The following is a 23,027-nucleotide window of genomic DNA, read 5'->3' as shown; positions in this document are numbered from 1 at the left end:
TATAGGGTGCAGGAAGGAAAAATGTAGGGGTGCAGGACGAAACACCCAAATTTTACAAGGAAATATTGAAGTTGTAATTTGCAAAATAATAATTAAAAATATATATAGTAGTGGAAACTGGTAACTGAAACATGAGGTTGGGAAAGAAACTGTCACTGACCTCACCCACATACACACAATGCAACTTCTTCATGCTCCATCTTCTCCTCACCTTTCTATCCAAACCTCTAAACCTCAACACCTAACATGGGGTCTCTTACTCATTCCTTCTTCACACACACCACTTCTCTCAGACCCTTTTTCACACCATGTTATGCTCATCACACTTCTCCCTCTCTCTTTCTTCTTGCAGGTTTCCTTCCTTCTGTGACTGTAAATTCTTCACCTTTTTCCACCCTTCATTTTTCTCTTCACTCCCAAAAGGACCAGCGGCTTTTGTGGACCCCCCATAAAAGGGTCACCTCCAGAGCTGCTTCTGTTGAAGGTAAATTACTAAATTTGGTTTCTTTTCTGTGCATGGAAGATGCTTAATTCTACTCATTGGCCTCTATGTGTGCTAAAGTTTTGGAATTTAGTTAAAGTTTTGTGAACTGGGATGTGGGCATTGTGAGTATCAGTGTGGGTTGGAACTGTTTTATAATGAAAAATTCATTTTCCCTGTTTCTGGGTTTTGGTGGGAGTGTAAATCCAATGCTTGATCAATCTTAAGCTCACCAGAGGTTGGTTGACCTGTTGTATAATCTTATCAGGATTGATATGATAAGTTAAAGAGCAGAATTTGACACTTCTATATAGGGGTGAAATGGCTATAGATTCACATAATTATATTTGTTCTGTTTTTTTTAATCTGCTGGTTCCTGTACAAATTAGTGGTTGGAGAAAGCTGACAGAACAAGATAAAAGAACTAATTTTCTGACATAGTGGAGAACTAAAATAGGATATTTCTCAAAGGATTTGGGAGTTAGACATACTTGTACAGGTGGGTACTGAATCTGTTCATATTTTTTTGCTCCCTAGTGGTATTTTTAGGCAAAATACTTAAAGTATGTCAATGTTAGTATCTCATGTTGTGAATTATAATTTTGTTTCTGAATGGTAATTTACAACCAGATAATCTTAAAAGTTGGGGATCAGGTTGGAAGTTCAATGTACATGCCCATTCCAATGGCAGATTTGGCTGGTTAGACAATTTATACACTAAAAAAAAAGAATGAATAATAATATAAAAGTCAATTTTTTATGAAAACCATCCCAATTGTCTTTCCAGGAACACATGATTTCTTGGTTGACGTTTGATAAGACTTTTTCTTATGTGCGTGTAAATAATCTTTTCAATATTTATATCTTTAATTTGGATAAATTAAAAAAGCTCATGGCTCTAATCCAGGATATGAATCAAATGTTTTAGATTGAATTTCAAAACATTATTTTTTGTGTAGCACTTAATCAGATTATTTTCACATTCAGCAGTAGCTTTAGACTTTTGAATGCTAAGATGATTAAGACCAGTGGGGTTGTATATCAAATGATAAAAAGACGTTACATGGAGATCATGTCAATCAGTGGAAGGATTATAAAGAATTGACAAGCAATACATGTAAATGGTTAAAGATGATGGCAAATTTATATTGAAAAAGTTTGAAGATTTCCATGCATAAAACATAACACGCCTTAAGTTGTTCAGTAACCAGATAATAAGGAAATGGTCTATTAATGGAATACTTGTTGCTTCTTGCCTTAATATTGTGGATTTTCATAGATGCAGTTGGTGATTCTTCAGTGTCAACTGGAACGGCTGAGGGTGATGTGTTGAAAGCCTTGTCTCAGATCATTGATCCAGACTTTGGAACAGATATTGTTACATGTGGATTTGTGAAAGATCTGCAGATTGATAAAGCATTAGGAGAGGTCTTAAAAGCACTGGCCTGAAACTTTCTGCAATACATGTAAATGATAATTTTCTCACTAAAAGTTTTTCCTTTGAATCTCAGGTATCTTTTCGGTTGGAGCTCACCACGCCAGCATGTCCAGTCAAGGACATGGTAAATGACTCAATTGCCATTGTTTGAGCTATATCTGATGTAGGTTAGAGTGGTGGACCTTTCTTTTTGTAAACTCAGTACGTAGCAGGGATAAAAACTGAAATATTTCATCCATCTTCCATTAGAGAAAGAAATGTTTCTTACTTGATTTTCCTCATCCCTAACTCTGTCATTGAGACTAATGAAACTATATGAATGTCAAAGTTTGAGCAGCAGGCAAATGAAGTGGTGGCAATGCTCCCTTGGGTCAAGAATGTTAAAGTTACAATGTCTGCACAACCAGCAAGACCTATATACGCTGAGCAACTTCCAGCAGGTCTACAGACAATTTCAAATATTGTGGCTGTGTCCAGTTGCAAGGTTGATCTTTGTGGGAGGTTTTCCTTCATCTTATATTGGTCCTGTTATATCAAATTATTTGCCATAATTTGGGACTACTTTCTTGCCATATTTTTTTCGTTCACTTTGCCCCTTATTCCTGCTGATAAAAGACTTTGCAGTATCTAAATGAGTTAAATAGAAGTTTTATTCTAATTATGAATGATAGTTTTTCACATATAGCACCTGAAAAATATCTTGATTTTTTAATTGGAACAAAAACTGAATGCAGCTCTTCCACACTGAAAGGTTGCATTATAATCAACGATTGCTTGAAGCAAAAAATTTTCTAGATGGAATTATGAGCCAATTCATTTACCATAATTTGCATTTATGAAAGCCTTTTATGTCAAACTTTGCAGGGGGGCGTGGGAAAATCAACTGTAGCTGTAAACCTTGCTTACACATTGGCCGATATGGGTGCTAGAGTTGGTATATTTGATGCTGATGTTTATGGTCCAAGCTTGCCAACCATGGTCTCTCCTGAAAACCGAGTGTTACTAATGGTAAGATTTGATAAACCAATTGATTTTAAATAACTATTGAGTTCTGCAAACATAATTCTTCGGAGTCTTGCTGCAGGATCCAGTGAAGAAGACCATAATTCCAACTGAATACTCGGGAGTGAAGTTGGTCTCTTTTGGATTTGCTGGACAAGGACGAGCAATAATGCGTGGCCCCATGGTTTCTGGAGTCATTAATCAACTTCTTACTACTACAGAGTGGTAAGCATTTAGAGAAAAAAATACTAAAGAGGGAAAAGGGAAAACATTACATGCTATATTGGATTATAAAACCATGTCTTTTAGTATTTTGCATTGTATTTATTGTACTAGTCACCTATTGGGGCAAGGTTTCTGTTGTTTTTTCCAATTTATTATGTTATTCAAGCTTATTGATCTCCCCTAGAGCATGCATTGGAGTTAAAAAAAATTACATTCATATAGTAATCTAATCTCTAATCCTGTCCAAAAATTGTATAATCCTGATTCCATATACAATGTAGGGGTGAGCTGGATTACCTTATTATAGACATGCCTCCTGGAACTGGAGATATTCAACTCACATTATGCCAGGTTCTAAAATGGTGGACTAGTATTGTTCTATTTCATAATTTTTTATGGTTCGTTTGAAATCACACTTTGACTTCCGTCATATGCTGGAACTGGCCCTGCTTAATTGTCTTTTGTCCGAAATCAGAACAGCCAAATGTTATTAAGCTGGGTCAGATTTCAGCCTAGAAAAGTTCAAGCTGGCCCAAATTCAGCTCAACATAGTGCAAAAATAATTGGATGGGCATGTCTTCAGCTCAGTCATGGTTTTGACCTAAAATTTGCCATTTCCAGTTATTTTTGTAGTTTTGCACTAATATTGGCTGAAGTTTTGGCTACTTGATCTCCTTTCTTAGTGCTGAAATCTGGCTAATATCAATCACATTGGGCTTAGGAAGCTTATATAGTGTATATATCCTTTAATTAATTTGCCTATATCTTTTTAGTTGCCTAGTCTCATTTGATTTGATTTTGGTTTCATATTTCATTAGATAGTTCCATTAACTGCCGCTGTAATTGTTACCACTCCTCAAAAGCTGTCGTTCATTGACGTTGCAAAAGGAGTTCGGATGTTTTCAAAGCTTAAGGTGGTTCTTCTACAATATGAAGGAATAACTATTCCATTTTATTGTTTTTAATTCCCTGCTTCTAACTGTTGGGCATTTTTTTTTATCCTTCCTCTGTTTGATATTTTTTTTTTCTTAAAAACAAGTTTGTGAAAGTACTTGCCCTCATAATTTGAGTCTTACTTACTTTGATGTTATTTATGTTTGATACTTATGTGTATTTTTGTCTGTCAATGCGTAAGGTGCCTTGTGTTGCTGTTGTGGAGAACATGTGTCATTTTGATGCTGATGGAAAACGATATTACCCATTTGGCAGAGGTTCAGGCTCTCAGGCATGAATATTGTCTTTGATTGTTAGCTTTTTGTCTGCTTCATCAAGGAAAAAATGTGGACAAGCTCATGATACCTAATATAAAACAATTCTGTACTGTCTGTGGCTCATGTTTGATTATGTTTGCAGGTTGTTCAGCAGTTTGGAATACCTCATCTATTTGATCTCCCTATTAGACCAAATGTATGTTTCATTTCACTTTATCTTTTATTCTTCAAATCTTTTGTACCACCAGAAAAAGTTATCCTTAACCTTCCACATTTTAATGGCTTAGACGAGTTAAAGACAATACTCCACCTTTCAAAAGTTAAAAACACTTCACTACAATCTTGAATAAAATCTGCCACCTGCACCAAGCTTGGTTCTCATTTGCCCTCCTTAAATTACAGGAAACTTGAAAGAGAATGCTAATACTTTCAGATGATCTTCCTTCATAAAGTTTTTTTTTTTATCTCCTACTGAACCCAGCTATTTTACAAGAAGAGCACTCTTATGTTTCAGAAACATTCCAAACTTCTGTCTTTAATATTTGCAATGTATGACACCTCTGTTTTGGTAAGCATGCCAAAGAAGAATATGTCAACATGTGAGTAGGAATAAGGATGCAAAATGTTGCAGAGTAAAGGGAGTTTTAAAATAAGTATTCCTTCTAACAGATTCAACAATTTGTGATCCTTGTTAGCAAACTCATGCTTATTGGACAATATTCTGCCTTCAGCATTATCTTGTGCTCATGACTCCATTGGACAAGAGTGCTCATGCTTATTGAATAACTTGCTGGTTCTACCACAGAATCGGTTTCAATTCTGCCATGTACTGGTTCCTAAGATACTCTTGGTGAGTGTTACACAATCAACTGCTCTAACCATTTGGAGAGTGTCCACAAGAAGGTCCCTGCCATTCCTTGCATGGATGTAGTGTGATGCTGGCCATTTATTTCCAATATTCCTCTAACTATAGAAAGTGTACCATTTCTATATTCTCTCTCATCTATACTATCCCTCTATAACTACCGTTTCCTCTCCACTTATATTCCCCCCCCCTAATCATTATTAAACTCTTGTTGTCTTATCTTACGCCTTAAGGTATAACCTATAAGGCCACCTTTTTATTGGATCAGTCTTGAAACATCTTTTCATCCATGGTTCAATGAAATTTGTGTTTGATATGTTTTAACCACAGCATATTTCCAAAAATAGGTGCACCTCTTTTATTCAAATTTGATAGGAGCATTGTTGGCTATCTATACAGTACGCAATGAGTTTGCTTAGTTCTCTAAAGATATTATGTTTATACCAGTCTCAAAACCTCAATGTTCTTGCTGCATCACTAAATGCAAAGTATGATTTGAGAACGAATGAAGTTTATTTGAATAAGTGTCACAGCTCTCAGCCTCTGGAGATAGTGGAATGCCAGAAGTGGTGGCGGATCCTCAAGGTGAAGTTTCCAAGATATTCCAAAATCTAGGAGTATGTGTTGTTCAGCAGTGTGCCAAAATACGCCAACAAGGTATTCTATTCCTTCTTGGTGATGCTTGAGAATGAAATGCCTTATACCAAATCTCTTAATAACAAAACACTGAAGCTAATGTTCAATTAATTGCATGTAACTGGAGTTAAATTTTAAGTAGTTAATCACAGATGAATTTGAAGTAATTGAGATCTTTAGTCCCTTTTGGCATGTGAAACAATGCTATTTATTAATGTTTTGTCCCACTATTGTATTTGATGCTACATAGGGAAACAGAATGCAGTTTTTCCTTTACTTATGTTCTATATGTTTTGGAGTACACATTAGTTATTAGCATATGTCTATGTAATGTAAATAACCTCTGTAAAAGTGTAACAAGGAAATAATGTTCAAATCTAAAATTGTTATTTCAATATATTTGAAAAACTGAAATTCAGTTTTTTTTAAGCATCCATGTTTTATATTTGATTTAAAAATACTTTACTTCAATTCAGTTTCCACTGCTGTCACCTATGATAAAACAATCAAGGCAATCAAAGTGAAGGTACCAGATTCAAAGGAAGAATTTTTTCTGCATCCTGCAACAGTGAGACGGAATGATCGCTCTGCTCAAAGTGTGGTATGTGAAAAATTAACTGATAAATTTTATTTTCATAATATTTTGAAGTGAAATTCTAGTTTAAAATTAAAATTTCTGAAGTTATACTGTTTCAAGTTATCATGCTATTCTGACACTTCAATGTGATGCATTTGTTAGCAAAACTCAGTAAGGTTTTCAGATTTTGGTCTGAGTGTAATTCAACCTCAAATGGACTGAAGCAGGAACTGTCCAAGTCTTTATATGCTCTATTCAGATCATATCTATAGTCAACATGCAATCTCAATAAACCTGAAGCCAAAATCTATTTGGCACAGAAAACTGGAATTCCTAAATTCTAGTCTATTTTTGTTTTGAATTGAAAAGTAAAGGGAAACATTGGATTTAAGTTGAAATTCATGTTAACCAGGAATTCAAAGTGTTTAGTTGTGAAAGAAAGTCCATACCAAATACTTTTAAAAAGTTGTTGCTTTCTAAGAAGAAAAATTGTACATTGACTAGTAATCCTTGTTTGATTTTATTAATAAATAACTTGAATCAATAGCTGCATGGATCTTTCACTGTCATATTCAATTTAGGTATCTATCTCATCAGGAGCTAATTTTATTTAAAAACAGGATGAATGGACGGGGGACCAGAAATTGCAGTACAATGATGTTCCTGAAGATATTGAACCTGAAGAAATTCGGCCAATGGGAAATTATGCAGTTTCAATAACTTGGCCTGACGGGTTTAGTCAGGTAATATTTACATCTGTTATGATAATCCCTGGAAAAAGGAAGAATTGAGTAAATAGTATAAGTATTGACAGTATAAAGAATTTTTACAGTATCAACCAAACTGTTGGAGATTCCACGTTGACTAGAAATATAGACATTTTATACTATATAACTAGGTACAAACCTCATGTTATAAACCGGTTTTATAAGGTTAAGTTAAGCTTAAAGTTCTGTTCTTAATATGGTATCAAAATCATGTAGAGTCTATTCTAGCGAGAGTTTGTTGACCTTATCAGGTTACCCGCTGTCGGACTACCAATAAATATATAATTCCACATACGAGTTGACAGGTCTCGACACGAGGGGTGTTAGAGATTTCACTTCGACTAAAAATAAAAATACTGACAACTTTTAATCTATGGTTAATTTTTATTTCTGGCACATGCTGCAGATTGCTCCTTATGATCAATTACAGACGATGGAGCGGTTGGTTGATGATGTTCTTGAACCAAGTGTACAAGCATGATGAAGAAAACATCATATGGGTTGCATTGATATAGGTGTTGGGAATGGCAAAAATCATTATACATGTATCATAGCCTCAATTCAATAATCCTTCAACAAATAGGGATAAGAGTTTGATAGAGCATTCTGTGAGATGTATTTTGGCCTTGAGATTCACTGCACTTCTCAAGTATAAAGCAATTTTTGTGAACTGTGAACAGAGGTGTATGCCATTTTCATCTGCTAGCCTTGTACCATAAACCTTCTAAGGATGTATCATTTTGCAGATATCAAGATATATTTTGCTGAAATTCCACTTTTCTTTACAGAGATAAAAGAGCATAAACAAAAACTTTAGTTAAAACTAAAAATATTTTTAATTTCATGTATTCTGATAAAGATTTTTATACTATCAAGTAACTAGAATTATATATAGATAGTCAAAATATTAAGTTATTCAATGGCCACCCAAAAAGTCATATACATTAATTATTTTTTTAATCAATATCTAATAGTTTGTATTTATTGTTTTTCTTTTCTTATAAGAAAATTGTTTTCATTTTGCCCCATGCATTGAAAAAAAATACAGAACAATAAAAATTATAATTTAAGAGAGACATATAGCATTATAGAAACACACTTTCCATTGAAAACTAAAAGTAAAAAGCCATGAACCTGGTAAAATTGAACATTTATATGCTTTTTGCATAAAGTGTTAAGAACTTTTAAGTTTCACCATCTCCAATGGTCATGTGTTTTAAATTTTGGTGATTTGTGAGAAATGGAAAGAGACAATGTTGACTATGTCCAATCATGTTCTTATAGAATTACAACATTTGTCCTTGTTATGTCCATAGCTGTTATTTTTCTTTTATTTATTATGTTTCATATAGTATAAAAAATGATTTTAACTTATATGTGTATTAAAAATAATTTGTTAAAATATAATTAAAATATCTGTTTTGGGAAATTTTGATATTTTGGATGCAAAATAAATTTTATATCTGTGTGCATGTCACAGGCTTTGTCAAGAAACAAATTATTTTTTAACTTAAAAATTAACATATTACAACCAAAATTAAATTCTTGAAAAATATGTAAATAAGGTTATATAGTTTATATTTTTTTTAAATTTAGACTAACACATTTATATTTTGTGAAATCTAAATTATCACCAAGGGTCGTTGGTGAACTTGGTGTGAAGATAAAGAGTTTCATAAAAGGTAGAATCACATTAAAATCGATTATGAGAAAATGAGATAATAGATTATATTTTAAGAAGAACACATAATTGATTAACTGGTTAAGCATAATAAATTTGTAAAATAATAAACTTATTAATGATAGTAAAAATATAAAATAATAATAAAACTATTGATAATAAAAATAATATAATTAACATAAATATAATAATAATATATTTATAAAATATTAATAATAATAAAGTTTTGAAATAATAAAAATAAAAATAAGAAAACTATTAATAATAAAAATAAAAGTAGTAAATTTCAAAATTATTAATAATAAAATTAGAATTTAGTATTTAATTAAAATTATTTTTAATAATAAAAGTAATTTAATGATTTTACATATATATTAATTTAACAAAATTTAAACATATTATATCAATCAAATCATTCCAAATTTTTCTACAAACTTTTTCTTTATTTTTATTTACTTTCCACGTTTTTTTTCTTAATTCAAATAACCTAACACTCAATTTTTGTTTCTTTATTTTTCAATGAGTCTTAAATTAACTTGGTGCAAACATATCTAACTGTCCCTACTCTTCTCATTTTGGTCCTGTTTTCCATAAATTAGACATTGCTTTAGGGCAGCCATGAACATTTATGGGTCACACTCAATCTCATTCAATGCCCTTCATTGAAGGAAGGCTATGGTGTTCTCCATATTAATTATTAGGTCATCTTTTCAGTTAAAATATTTTTTTATAAAAACTTTTATATTAAATATTATTCTAAAATTTGATATACTCACATTTAAAATAGTAACAATTATCTGTTACTAAATAATTAGGTTTATCTTATTTTTTCGTAAAGAGAATACTGATAAGTTAGTTAATTTAGGATTTATTCATAGAGAATATTTTCATTAGTTTAGTTTGTTCTTAGGATTTTTTATGAATTTATATAGTCTACCTATATATCGTTTTTGTTAATATTTGAGTTTTGGTTTAGTTTTTCAATTTTTGTATTTTTTTTAATAATACTTTCTTTTATGTGATGATAAATGATTGTTGTTATTTGAGATGTCAGTCGAACTAAGATCTCAAATTGCATAACGATGTCTAACATTAAAACTTTTATATAAAAATATATATATATATATATATAATTTTTAATTACTTTTTATAAATTTTCATATTATTTTAAAAATTGATTATATTTTCTAATGTAAGAGTTTTGTAAAATTTATTTTAATAATATTTTATTCTAAATCCTTTAAAGGAAAATTATTTAAGAGATCTTATTTAAAATTTATTATTATTATATTTGAGTGAGAGAGTTAAAAGTTGGGAGTTGAGTCACATCTGAAGTAGCAGTATTAGGAACCGTCCAATTAATGAAAAGAGGACCCGTTTTAAGATATTTTCACACCATCACTCTGAACGCTGCTTTTTTCCCCTTTTCTACTTTTAAATCTCCTTTTTCTAAAATATATTATTAAAATTAATTATTCACAATATTTATTAAAATGACGTAGATTTATCGTTTATGATCAGAATGAAATTATAATTCGATTAATCGGAAATTGAATTCTTAACATAGAAATATGTTATTTAGTTAAATATTGTAAATAGTAGGTTTTTTATTTTTATTACTTGCTTTGAACAAAATTTCTAAAATTTGTCATCTAACTTTCTCTTTCTTATCAAACATATCACTATTTATGTTATTATTAAACAATGAAATAAAATTAGAAAAATAACAATTAATGATTTTTTATTAGTTGATAATGCATCATTAAATCCAACACTATTTTTACTTGAAAATCTCTTTGTTTAAGTAAAAATAAATTCAAAAGCAAGTCAAATCTTTACTTCATTTTCTTGTTTAAGCGAAAATGGATCTGTGTTTAATGTAATTTTATTCCCGTTGACTTAACTAAATTCATATTTTCACTCAAATTTACGGTTCAAAATTATATTCTTACAAAATATATAAGATTCAACATAATATTATATTGCTCAAAATTTGACTTGTACTCTCATTGAACTCCCGTGTCAACATATATATATATATATATATTTTAATCATATTGAAAAATCTTTCCAACATCAAAATCAACTTATAAATTACCAAATCGTCAAAATCTACTATTTCTATACTTTCAAAATTAAATAAATCAATCAACATCTATTTTACTCAACAACAAACTTTGCAAGAAAATTTGAAACTTGTGATCACACCACCTTTATATTCAAATCCTCTAACATAGGATTCTATTGAAATGTAAAACTAATTTTCCTTACTTAATTATAAGTATGCATACTCACAAAGAGCTCAAACTCTCAAGAAAACAAGAATAACCTAACATGCAACACATAATCCTGATCAATTATCCAAACATATCACTATAACTTTGAACTAATATAGAAACTCATCTTGAAGTCTCATGTACCAAAATCACATGTTAGTCTTTAGTGAAAGTGTATTCAAAACATGTCTTTAAGAAGTCATTCACTTACAAATCTATACTTAAATTAAGTAGTTTATAGAGACGTTAACTACTAAATGTGAAATACGGATAAATTTTACACATGGAAAAATAAATATGATATATAAGATTTAATTTAATTAAATTTATTTATTCTGTTTGTTGATGGTTTTTTATAACTATAATAAACACATTTAGTACAAAGTAGACTATGCTATAAGTTCAGATAATTAACTCATATTTATATAAAATATAATATTACATATATATATATATATAATTTTGTAAAGTCCATTCAATATTTATTTTAAATTTTGAACTCACTAATTTTAATTTTAGTACTTACTTGAAAGTTGATAAATAACATATATAATATATATATATATATATAAATATACTTATAAATATATATATATATATATATTAAAAGTGTTACTTATATAATATGACAACAATAATAAGTATTATTTTTATTTGATTTTTCATTCAACGCATAAACAAATGTCATATTCATTAAAAATAAAAATAAAAATTTTCTATTTTGAAGGGACTAAAAGTAGATAATTTATTTTGCAGGAATTAAAATCAAAACAGGTTTATTAACAGAGACTACAAGTATATCTAACTCATTAATTTTTATTTAGAATTAATAACGTAAGTTAATTTAGAATTCTCTTAAAAATTAAAAATATAATTATTTTGCAATGGTGAAAATAACGTCAAGTGCTTTGCAGGTTAGCAATATATATATATATATATATATATATATATATATATATATTACAAAATACATTAGATAGTGACGATTATTTTTATATTATTATAGACTATAAAATATGTCCAAGTCTCATTCATGTCTTTGTTTACCCTCAAGAAGAAAAAAATATTTATACATTTATTAGTTTTTTTAATTTTAATTATTATATTTTAGAGTTTTACATTTGACTTCTAATAATTTTAACTCGTCTTCCTTTTATCTTTATTTTCATATTTTTTTACCATAATTCAACACATCATATTTCATGTGAATATTTAAATTAAATTTCAATAGTTTTTTCAAAATAAATTGCAATAATTAAATAATCTTAATTAAATCAAATACTAATTTGTTTACTGAAAATTTGAAACAAAGCTTACATGCTTAAATATGTTTATTTATTATGAATTTCAATTACGATATAATTAACATAAAAATATTTATTTATTACAAATTTCAATTAAATAAAAAAGTTATGTACTCGTTTATAAAACATAGAATAGAATAGTAGCTAAAAAGAAAGATTAATACATTGTAAGAAAACAATGATAATTTTATATCTTTACATAAAACGTTCGCTTAACAATACTCTTATTTTATTTTAAACTTTTGTTTATATTATTTTTTATTAAGAAAATATAATATTTTATTATTAAAAAATTAATGAAAATATTATATCTAGAGTGAGAAAGTTCGTTGTACATTTTTATTACTTTTAACATTTATTTTAAAGTATTGTGATAAGATTTTTGGTGACGATGACTAAAGAAACATGCAAGTTGTGACGTAATATTGTAAAGTACACGTGTCACTCCATGGACGCTCCACGTTTCTGAAAAGAATAACGTTGTATTGAACACAGCCACAAATGCCATAATAAGTTGCGAGGTATCTTTCAATCCAACAAACACGTAGATTCCTTGCATGATTTTGCATCATTTTAAGAATTTTAAAAAATCATTTTTTTCTTCCATTTTTAGTAATATAAATTTAGAATAATTTATTTTAAAAAAAAATTCTTTCATTTTTAATAATTATAATTTGTTTAGATTGTGAACGTATCATGACTATTCTCCTAATTCGTGCCAAACCATTAATATTCATAAAACATTTTTACTTTTTTTAATTATAATAATTTTAACCATTTATCACGTTTAATAACAAAATATTTTGTATTTATTGTGGTGATCCTACTTAGATTATTCTCGATCGAATTCAATTCATTGTCCAATTTTATGAACTCGATCCAATTAAAGAACTTTACTATAATGGTTAAAAAAAACATTTAATTTATAATCAACAAGATTGTTCTTGTTGTCTATATAATTTTAGGTCAAATATTTACTCTTAGTTCACAACTATCACGCACAAAGTTCGTGGACATGAATCATGCCGCAGATTGAGGAGTAATACATAAAACCTGATTAAGTATGTCAATTAATCTCTAATATATATTAATCCTCATATAATTCATTAATATATATATATATATATATATATATATATATATATATATATTAGAATTGAGTTAGACTTAAAATTCATTTTTTAATATACTTCTTAATATGATATCAGAGTTATTTAGAATATGTTTTAACAAATGTTTGTTAGACTTATCAGGTCACCTGCTATCATATCGTTATCAGATTATCCATAATATATAGTCTCACACAAGAGTTGTTAGTCTCAACGTAAGGAGTATGTTAGACATTTCATAGTACATAAATGAGTGCAAACTTTAGTTTATAAACTGATTTTATAGAATTAAGTTATAGTTAAAGTTTACTTCTTGATATAGTCATTTTAGAGATGTCTTAACTCATATAAAAAAAACTCATATACAAAAGATAGTAAAAAGAAAAACTTCATAACAAATCCAAAAAACAAAACAAGGACTTAACAAAACTATTAACATAGTAACATAGGATGAAACTCGGTAAGCACCCAACATGTATGTTTCTAAACTTAGTTATATATAACTTATGAAAAAACTGATTTAGCTGTAAATCAGTTTGTATTATGGATTTTTTTTTAATTTTTCAGAAATTTGAAGTTAAGGATATCACTCCTTCTGCAATTTGAAAAGAAAAAAAAACCTTAGCAAACACTATTTCTCATAATTTGTTTTACCAGTGCTTCTAGTAGAACTGTTGAAATGTGAGAATATAAACTTTTTCCAAATTAGAAGATTTTTTTTCACTTGTATGGATCTATAAATAAAAATATTTCATTTATATATAAAAATCGATTTCTAAAGTGGGGTTTAAACCCATTTATATATTATAAAGTATTTAACAGATTATTTTAATTTATTTTATTATTAATTGATTTAAAATAAAAAAGGAAGTTTAGAAGCGATAATAGTGTTCCCATTTGAGTTAAAAGTGTTAGGGTTTGTGTTGAAAGAGTTTGGTTTAAAAGAATAGAATAAATGATGAGTGAGTGAAAGTTGAAACATAGAACTAAAAAGTGAGGATAATCTAGGATATGTTCATATTGTCGTGTCGGTAATGAATATTTCATAAAGAAAAAAAAAATAAAAAAAATGGTGAGTTATGGCCCTGTCCACAGAATTTGGAATAGAGGAAGATAGAAAAGACAAAAGTGACGGCAAATTGTTATAAATGGATCTTTGTGTCTTTATGAAACCAGATTCTCACCAAAAAGAAAATGCTTCCCACCTGTAATCACTTTTATCATCTCAACTTCTAAATAAACATATACATTATCTTAGATCATCTTTTTCTTAAAGCTATGCCCACATTCCAATTAATCAACACTTCCTTCAATTTTTATCAATCCAAAGAAGTTATAATTCATTTGGATTTATGAGAAAGTGGATAGTATATGCTCGAAATGACTTTGATACTTTAAGTCTAACTCAACCCCATAAAACCAGTTTATGAAATGAGGTTTGCACTTACTTATATATAATAAAATACTTTCATATCTAATCGATGTGTGATCTCCACCAAGATTATTGATTCGAATACTTTTCAAAATATGTAAATATGTAGTCAATTTAATTCGAATATTGATTAATTTATCATATTGTATAATGTCTTATTTTTAAATTTGATATTTTATTAACTTTAGAGTTTAATGCACTTTAATTTTTATGTTTTGTATGTTTTTTTAATCCGCAATAAAAAATAGTATAAATGGGAGAACTGGGTTATATGGGTACTCCAACTCATATACAAAAGCTTCTATTTAAGTATGAGATATTGGTATCAAAAAGTTATGTTGACATGCTTCTATTCTTGCATCTATTTATGCTAAAACAATACATTATATACATAGCGATTACAATATTTCTTTTCTTAAAGTCTATATATTTACATGCAACTCACAAAAGTCCTGAGAATTGTTCTGGCAATCCATTTTCATCAAAAACAAAGGTTTTTCAGCTTATGCTTGTAGTCAATCATTTTGTACATCTTCACATCCACAAGTCAATCATGAAATATATGTAGATAATGAAAACAAACTTTTAGTGAATTGAATTTAGACATGTAAACAGATTAATGTAACAATCAGAATATGAGAAATTTGTCTTAGAAAATTTAAAACTAACCCATATCCAAACCTTGATTTGAGTTATAGTAAAAATTTATACCGAATTGCCTCATTACAAGTTTTGTAAGTTTAGTTTAATGTTTCATAGTCTTTTACTTAGATGCATAATTTCTACTAATTTGATAATTTATTTTATTTTATATTATTTTAATATCAAATAAGTGATTTAATTCAAACCAATTTAATCATAAATTTGATTTGATGATTTAGATTTGATTAATGTTATAGCTCAATAATAATTAAAAACATATATAAATATAATTATGTATTATGCATTATTTGGATTTATAAAATTTATGAATTAAATATATAAGTCTTTGAAATTGTGTGTAACTAAATTTTTTAATATAAAGTATACATCACATCATTTTTTACTTGAACTAGACCACATGTATATAACCGTTGCCTAAATATAGAAAAGACAAATGTTTAAATACTACCAAAGATCATTGATGCATGAACTAAACAATAAAACCGTGATTTAAAAGTAAAAAATGCTACGTTTTATAAGTATAGCTTATGAATTACTATAAAATATTTATTAGGATAATGGATGTTTAAGTCACAATTTTGTAACAATGGTCTAAAAAAAATCACATTAAAAAAGTGTGACCTAAATTAATAAAAATGTAATATTTAATTGTGAGTATTTTAAATCATATTTAACTAAATCTGTCTTTAATATAGACAACAATTATTAAAACGTGGTTACTTTAATCCATATTTTTGAAATTATAAATATTTTAAATCATATTTAATTAATTCATTAATAAAATTAGAAAAATAAAAATTATACTTTTGAATTATAAAAATACAATATGTTTTATTTTGTTTTTCATTATCCAACACGTTTCCAAATATGTATCACAAACTTTTAGTTTAGAAATTAAAATTCAAACAAAACCTTATATTCTAAATTCAAAATCAAAATTTTTAATATTATTTTTATTATTAATAATATTAATATGATTAATATTATTATTAATATTCTTAATAATAATATTACTACTGTTAATAATAATAATAAAAATAATATTAATAATAATATTAATGATAATAATATTATTATTAATAATAAAAATATTAATATAATAATAATTATTATAATATCATAATAATGTAATAACAAAGTTTTTTTCTTGATTATAGATTATGTTTGGTGGTGAAACTTAGGATTCTATATGCTTGACATAATATGTATATGTTATTAATCGTGATATAATATAAATTTCATTTACATATGTATGCTTGATTATGATGTGATATATATTATAGTGTTATATTTTACTATAATTTCTTTGAATGCTTCTACGTATGACTACAATAATCATACTCAATTCACAGACAAATATTGATATAGGTAGGAGTAGAAACAAACAAGTTTTGAGATGATCATGGTGTATAATTTTTTTTACGTTTTTTATTTTGAGAACTTTGAGTTGTTTATACATATATATCAGATGTTGTATTAATATATTTTATATTATTCGAATAACATGACAATACAATATAATTTTATGGAACTTTACACATTAAATATAATTAGTATTTTTAATAGTAGTTTGGAAGGTGATAGGTGGTCAGGTCGTTCCTGTTTCTTTGTTTAAGGGTGGAATCATCTCTGAAGTGATTCATGTGTATATAATTTTTATTTCTAATAAAAAAAAACTCATTAAATATAATAAGACTTGAGATTGGATATTTATGAGGGATAACTTATCACCCTAACAAACTTTGGTTAAAATAGACTTTATATTTTTTTTATCAGTAAGAAAAAATAAATAAATATGAATCACCTTTCCCCATAAACTTACCACAAATATCCTACTTGAGTAACTAAAAAATAAGTCAACATCGAAATAAAGACACCTCAGAAATAACCTAACACTTCATCCCAACCTTCTAGAAAACAAAATGCCTAGAGTTTCAAAGTCTCTTGATCAAATACATACTTCATGTTAGGGAGATGAGGCCTAGAGAACTATTGAAGTCTTCATCTTCCTCATTCCTTCGGGCGGGTTGTTAGGGCTTCACTGGGATCCTTCTTGCCTTCCTGCTACTCCTTCGGCTCTTAGTCTCGGGCGAATGCCAAATGGGGGAGATACCTGCAAAAGACACTCTGACGCACAAGTAAGTAAAGAGGATGTTCGACACTCGGGTAGGTATTTAGTAATAATGACGTACCTTGTTTCTTGGGATGTGTGCTATTTATATTATTTTAATGGGCTTACCTTATTGGGCATGATTAGTGGAATGAATCACACTTATGGTTGTATTACCTAATTCTTAATGGTAATTTAGCTTTACTGAACTTGATTTGAGCGTTAGTGATTATATGTGTCAGTCGGCCGGGCCGTCCGTGGGTGTCTCGGTCAGCTCGGTCAGGGAGACCGAGCCACGTCAGCATGTCGGTCGGCCATACCGGTACACATACAAATCAAAGGATCAAGGCACCAATCAGAATAAGAAAAGCATGCAAAGACAAAATTATAAGTAATCCAAAATGAACCAAGGATAATAAATCGTATCATCTTTAAAAAAAGTGCTTATGATTCTGATATCATATCAAAGAGTGAACTCTAATTCAATTTTATAAAATCAACTTCTAAGATAAGATTTAACCCTGTTTATATATTATTTTATATATTATGAAACATTTTTATATCTAATCGATGTAGAATTTCTAAAGTAACTTCGTTATAGTATATGTTATTCCTTCTCATTTCAGCACTATGGGACCTTAATTATTTATTGAAGACAAAATGGTGTCCTAGGAGTGAACATTAACACATGGACCTAAGTATTTGTAGGGAAAGTATATGAACCAAACAAGGACCCCAAGTTTTGTTAAGTTGATGAAAAATTGGAAAAAATTAGAAACTCCTTTGTGGGTGGGAGTGGAAGAAACCTTACCCATAATTGCTTGAGCTGAAATTCTGAGCTTCTATTGGTTCAATGATGGTGGAAAGGATAAGATTCTCCAATCAAACAAATGGAGCAAATTTAAAGCTCGCAAAGGAAAACTTTCACTAATGTCGAATGTTCATATGCACAACCCAATCAATCAAGTTAAACACTTTTTTTTATAGAGATAAATTAACTTCGAGAAAAGTCACCATCATCAAAGATAGATATATGTTACATTTTTAATTAGTTAATAATAATTTATATGTGTACAAAAACTCTCTCATTTGCTAACTTGAATTTTGAGATTGAAACTATACTCAAATTATAATTCTAAAATCATATTTTTTTCTTAATGATTAATGTTATTATACTTATTACACTACAATAAAATCATTAAATAAAAACTAATTTTAAAGACCAAAATAATTAGTCATTATATTGACTAAATTAGAGACCATTTTATAAACTAAAAAATTATTGGTATCTAAAATAGTTTCTATTATTAATAAAACTTATAAAGTAATTTTTAAGTTGGTATCTAATTATTAGCTATCAAGGTTCCAGAGACCGAAAATACTTAGTCACTATATTGACTAAATTAGATACTATTTTAGAAGCTAAAAAATTATTGATATCTAGGGTGGTTTCTATTTTAATAAAAATTTATAAATAGTTTCTAAATTTGTATCTGAATTAGCTATCGAGATTTTAGCTATTAATATTTTAGTTTTTAAATTAGTCTATAAAAGATTAATAAAGACTAATTTAGAATATAAAGTAGTAAGTAGCTAAAACATTAATAGCTAATGGTTAGATACTAATTTACAAATAATTTTATAAATTTTTATTAATAATATAAATCATTTTAGATATTAAAATTAGTTTATAAAATAATCTTTAAATAGTAACTAATTATTTTAGTCTTTTAAATTTAATTTTTATTTAATAATTTTTTTTATAGTTAGTTAATAACATCCAAAAACAAAGTTATAGCCATGGTTGCAAAGTTTGAATTCCTGGAAAACAACATAAAGGAGATGACAAAAGGCACTAGCTGTCATTCCAAGCATGAGACACTTTAGTTAAAAGTTATATCTTGGCATCACAAAGGGCACCAACAAACAAAGAAATGCATATAAAAGAATACCATAAATAATTCCAAAAACTTATATCTTCACATGTGTCAACAATCTCAAAAATATTTCCCAAAAAGTATCATAATTAACAATAATATTAATACCAAGTGTCCAAATAAAGTCTATAAGCCATTTCCCAACCTCTTTAACAAGATTAATAGGCCATTTACAAAAAAAAACTTTTAATATTTTATATACATTAAATACGTGAATTATTATAAGAACCAACATTTCTTTAAGATTGCAAGTTCTCTTTTTGCTTTTGTATAATTGAGATATTTTTTTTTGTATTGTTGAGATGTTCTCTTCTACTTTTCTTTTGTTTGGTGGGGTTCAGTATATATGTCAAGAGACTCCAACATTAAAGTTAGATGGAGAATAAATGAAATAATAAATATGTATGGGTACTTTTCAATAATCTATTTATATTATTTTTAGTGAATTTTTGAGAGTGAACCCTTATGTTTCTAATTATTGATTAATCATTTTATAGTGTGATTAGCTATCTAAGTATCAATTAATTTGTTGATTAGATATATAAGGTTTCTTTGTATATGTCTTTATAAGATAGAGTTGTGCTTAATTATTATAGGGAAGAAAACTCTTGAAAAAGAAATATTTCTAAATTAGATCTCACCCATCAATCCTTATCTTTGTCAAATCAAGAGAATGATGTTGGAAAAGAGAAAAGAGAAAAGAGAAAAGAGAGAAAAGAAAATAGAATTTATTAATTGTGGCAAGAGATGTGAGAAGTGGAAGATATTATTATTATTGGTGAGAGATAGTTTTGAAGAGTTGCACTTTGAGTTGTTAATGGGATTGAAGAAAATAGAATAAAAATGGCCAATTAGAGGTAGTTGATGAAATAAATTTAATGGGGTCTTCAAGTTCTTCCTGTGTAGCCTCTAACACAAGGAAATGAAAAAGTTTGAATAGATTATTGATGATTTTTCTACTTCATAATTACGTCACATATGTTCTAAAAAATGTTTTCTTTTAACATGGAAAATGAAAAAGGTAAAGCAAATGAATTTCCAAAAATAATAATAATTAAAGCAATAGTTGCTTATGTATATTCTTTAAATCTATAAGGTTTTGTTTAATATTAGTTTTTTTTAATATTGGATTAAATATGTTTTTCGTCCCATTAGTTTCACGCGAAATTGATTTTTATCTCTAGTCCAAATTTCATATTTTCTGATACTTGTAATATGAAAATTATTGGAATGAGTTCTTGCCATATCTTTTTTACACATTAAACGAATTTTCAGAATGGAATAAGATGTTAAAATATTTCATGTTGATTTATCACTGAGATGTATATTATAATATAGTTCACACTGAATATTTATTTATTACGTAAAGAAAAAATTAATAATAATTCATTTTAATAATTTTCTTATTAAACCTATCTAAAAAGTATAAAGTTTGAATTAAACAATTTTAAGTTATAATATATTGATAAAAAATAATAGTTATCAAAAGTCAAACAATAATGACTCTGTTTAATTATACACTTTTCTGCCTAATAATCTACAACTATTGTTTTTATTATATTTTTTAGAAGATAGTTTTAAACTACAAAAATTCATTTTTTAACCTAAATAATAACCTACGTTCAAATATGTTTTTTTTTTCTCTAAAATTGATTTATGTTTCTTTTCTCTTTCGGTCTCAAAAATATTTTTGTATTTTCAGTCCGTATAAAGTTCCTGTTTTGGTCCTGTAATTTTTTTTTATCTTTGCATTAAATTTTCATTTATTTGAAAATATTATTATAGTCTCTTTTTTGATAAAGAAAATTGCACAGGTACTAAAGAAGTTAAAGAAATATTTTACATAAGTTGAAATTATTGTTATTATGATGAAGGTTCCTTGGTTGTGTTGTTTTAGGGTTTTGGGGAATAAAAGAATGTATGATTTTGGGGAAATAGAGAAGAAAGTGGTGTGTGTAGGGTAGGGACATGAGAAGAGAAGGTTTTAATGGCGGAAAAAAGGTTGGCATTGGACTTTCTTTATCTCATTCCACCAACTGTCACGCCGCTATAAACATAACACGACAAATGGGGCCTTTTCTGTTCCACCCATCAACCATTATAACATTAGATACCCTCCATTCATATTTACCTTTTCATTACTTTATTCACATTAAACAATGCATCACTACCGCATCTAGATAAGGTTACAACATCACACCCTATGTTCATGTTTTGTTTCAACTCACCACACCATAAACTTCTCTTTTTTTTTTTTACTCCACAACGTTACTTTAATACAACAATAATTTGTTAGATTGACGTAAATTAGAGATAAAGACATTTTATATTATATAATTAGATATAAAATTTTATTTTATGAGTCAATTATAAAGTTAAATTAAACTTAAAATTTACTTTCTAATATATATAAGATTCATTTAGAGTCTGTCTAATGAGAGATCGTTGAACTTATTAGACCATCGACTACTATTATCTAACGCAATAGTTGATATTGATTAGAGATAATGACATTTAATCGTATATAAAGTATATAAGTAAATATAAACCTCACCTTATAAGTGATGGAAAAAACGTACGTAGAAACAACACACACAATCACAAATCAATTGCAGAAAAATAAACGACACAAGATTTATTGTGGTTCGGTCGCCAACTGCAAACTACATCCACACGGACAACTATTAGGTTTTCATTATATCATGTTGCACACCAATTACAAGTACAATGATCTCTTTAAATAAAAAATTATAAAGGGATCCCAATGATTAAGCCACTCACTAAACATGGTGTCTAGTCAGCCCAACCCAATTGGTCCTGACTTCATACCCAACAATCTCTCACTTGAAGCCACGAAACAATGTTTACCTGCGCTTCAATTGTGTACAATGATTAAGTCTACTCACTAAACATGGTGTCTAGTCAACCCAACCCAATTGATCTTGACTTCATACCCAACAATAAGTTGATTTTGTGAGGTTGAATTAAGATTAAAGTTCACTTTCTAATATAGTATCAAAGGAATTTAAAATATATCCTAACGAGAGTTTGTTAGAATTATTAGGTCACCTGTTATCGAATCCATAAATATATATAGTCTTACATACACGACGTTGTGTTGAAAACTTCATATTAATTAAAAATAAATAGATTTCATAGTATATAAGTGAATACAAATTTTATCATATCAGTGAATCTTATAAAAATTGAATTAACCTTAAAATCACTTTCTAATACACCTTCTTAATAAGTTATGAACCATTGCAAACCATTAGTAGAATTTCCTCTTCATTTTTTCTAAACTTATCGTGGA

At 27.9% G+C, this 23,027-nt stretch overlaps 1 protein-coding gene across 2 annotated transcripts; it reads left to right on the top strand.

Annotated features, from left to right (window-relative positions):
* Positions 1-132: 132 nt before the first annotated feature.
* LOC137838052 (fe-S cluster assembly factor HCF101, chloroplastic) lies at positions 133-7,972 on the top strand. 2 transcript variants are annotated; one of them, XM_068647267.1, is made up of 15 exons: positions 133-251; positions 353-484; positions 1,767-1,909; positions 1,993-2,043; positions 2,248-2,403; positions 2,784-2,927; positions 3,004-3,146; positions 3,428-3,497; positions 3,965-4,060; positions 4,282-4,371; positions 4,500-4,553; positions 5,756-5,879; positions 6,335-6,459; positions 7,056-7,178; positions 7,609-7,972. In XM_068647267.1, the coding sequence occupies exons 1-15, from the start codon at positions 179-181 to the stop codon at positions 7,681-7,683; spliced, it is 1,599 nt and encodes a 532-aa protein (XP_068503368.1). In that variant the 5' UTR covers positions 133-178; the 3' UTR covers positions 7,684-7,972. The 2 variants fall into 2 exon arrangements, with proteins under 2 accessions (XP_068503368.1, XP_068503367.1); XM_068647266.1 differs by having other exon boundaries at positions 1,761-1,909.
* Positions 7,973-23,027: the final 15,055 nt, after the last annotated feature.

Source organism: Phaseolus vulgaris, chromosome 4 (assembly GCF_000499845.2).
Source record: "Phaseolus vulgaris cultivar G19833 chromosome 4, P. vulgaris v2.0, whole genome shotgun sequence".
Taxonomy (NCBI): Eukaryota; Viridiplantae; Streptophyta; class Magnoliopsida; order Fabales; family Fabaceae; genus Phaseolus; species Phaseolus vulgaris.
The sequence above is the reverse complement of the archived record's forward strand: the minus strand, read 5'-3'. Positions and strand labels throughout refer to the sequence as shown.

Excerpts from the sequence above, each read along its gene's own strand:
- LOC137838052 (XM_068647266.1), top strand. The coding sequence starts at position 179 with ATGCAACTTCTTCATGCTCCATCTTCTCCTCACCTTTCTATCCAAACC. Across the intron at positions 4,061-4,281 it reads GGATGTTTTCAAAGCTTAAG|GTGCCTTGTGTTGCTGTTGT; the intron begins GTGGTTCTTCTA and ends TCAATGCGTAAG. Across the intron at positions 5,880-6,334 it reads TGCCAAAATACGCCAACAAG|TTTCCACTGCTGTCACCTAT; the intron begins GTATTCTATTCC and ends ACTTCAATTCAG.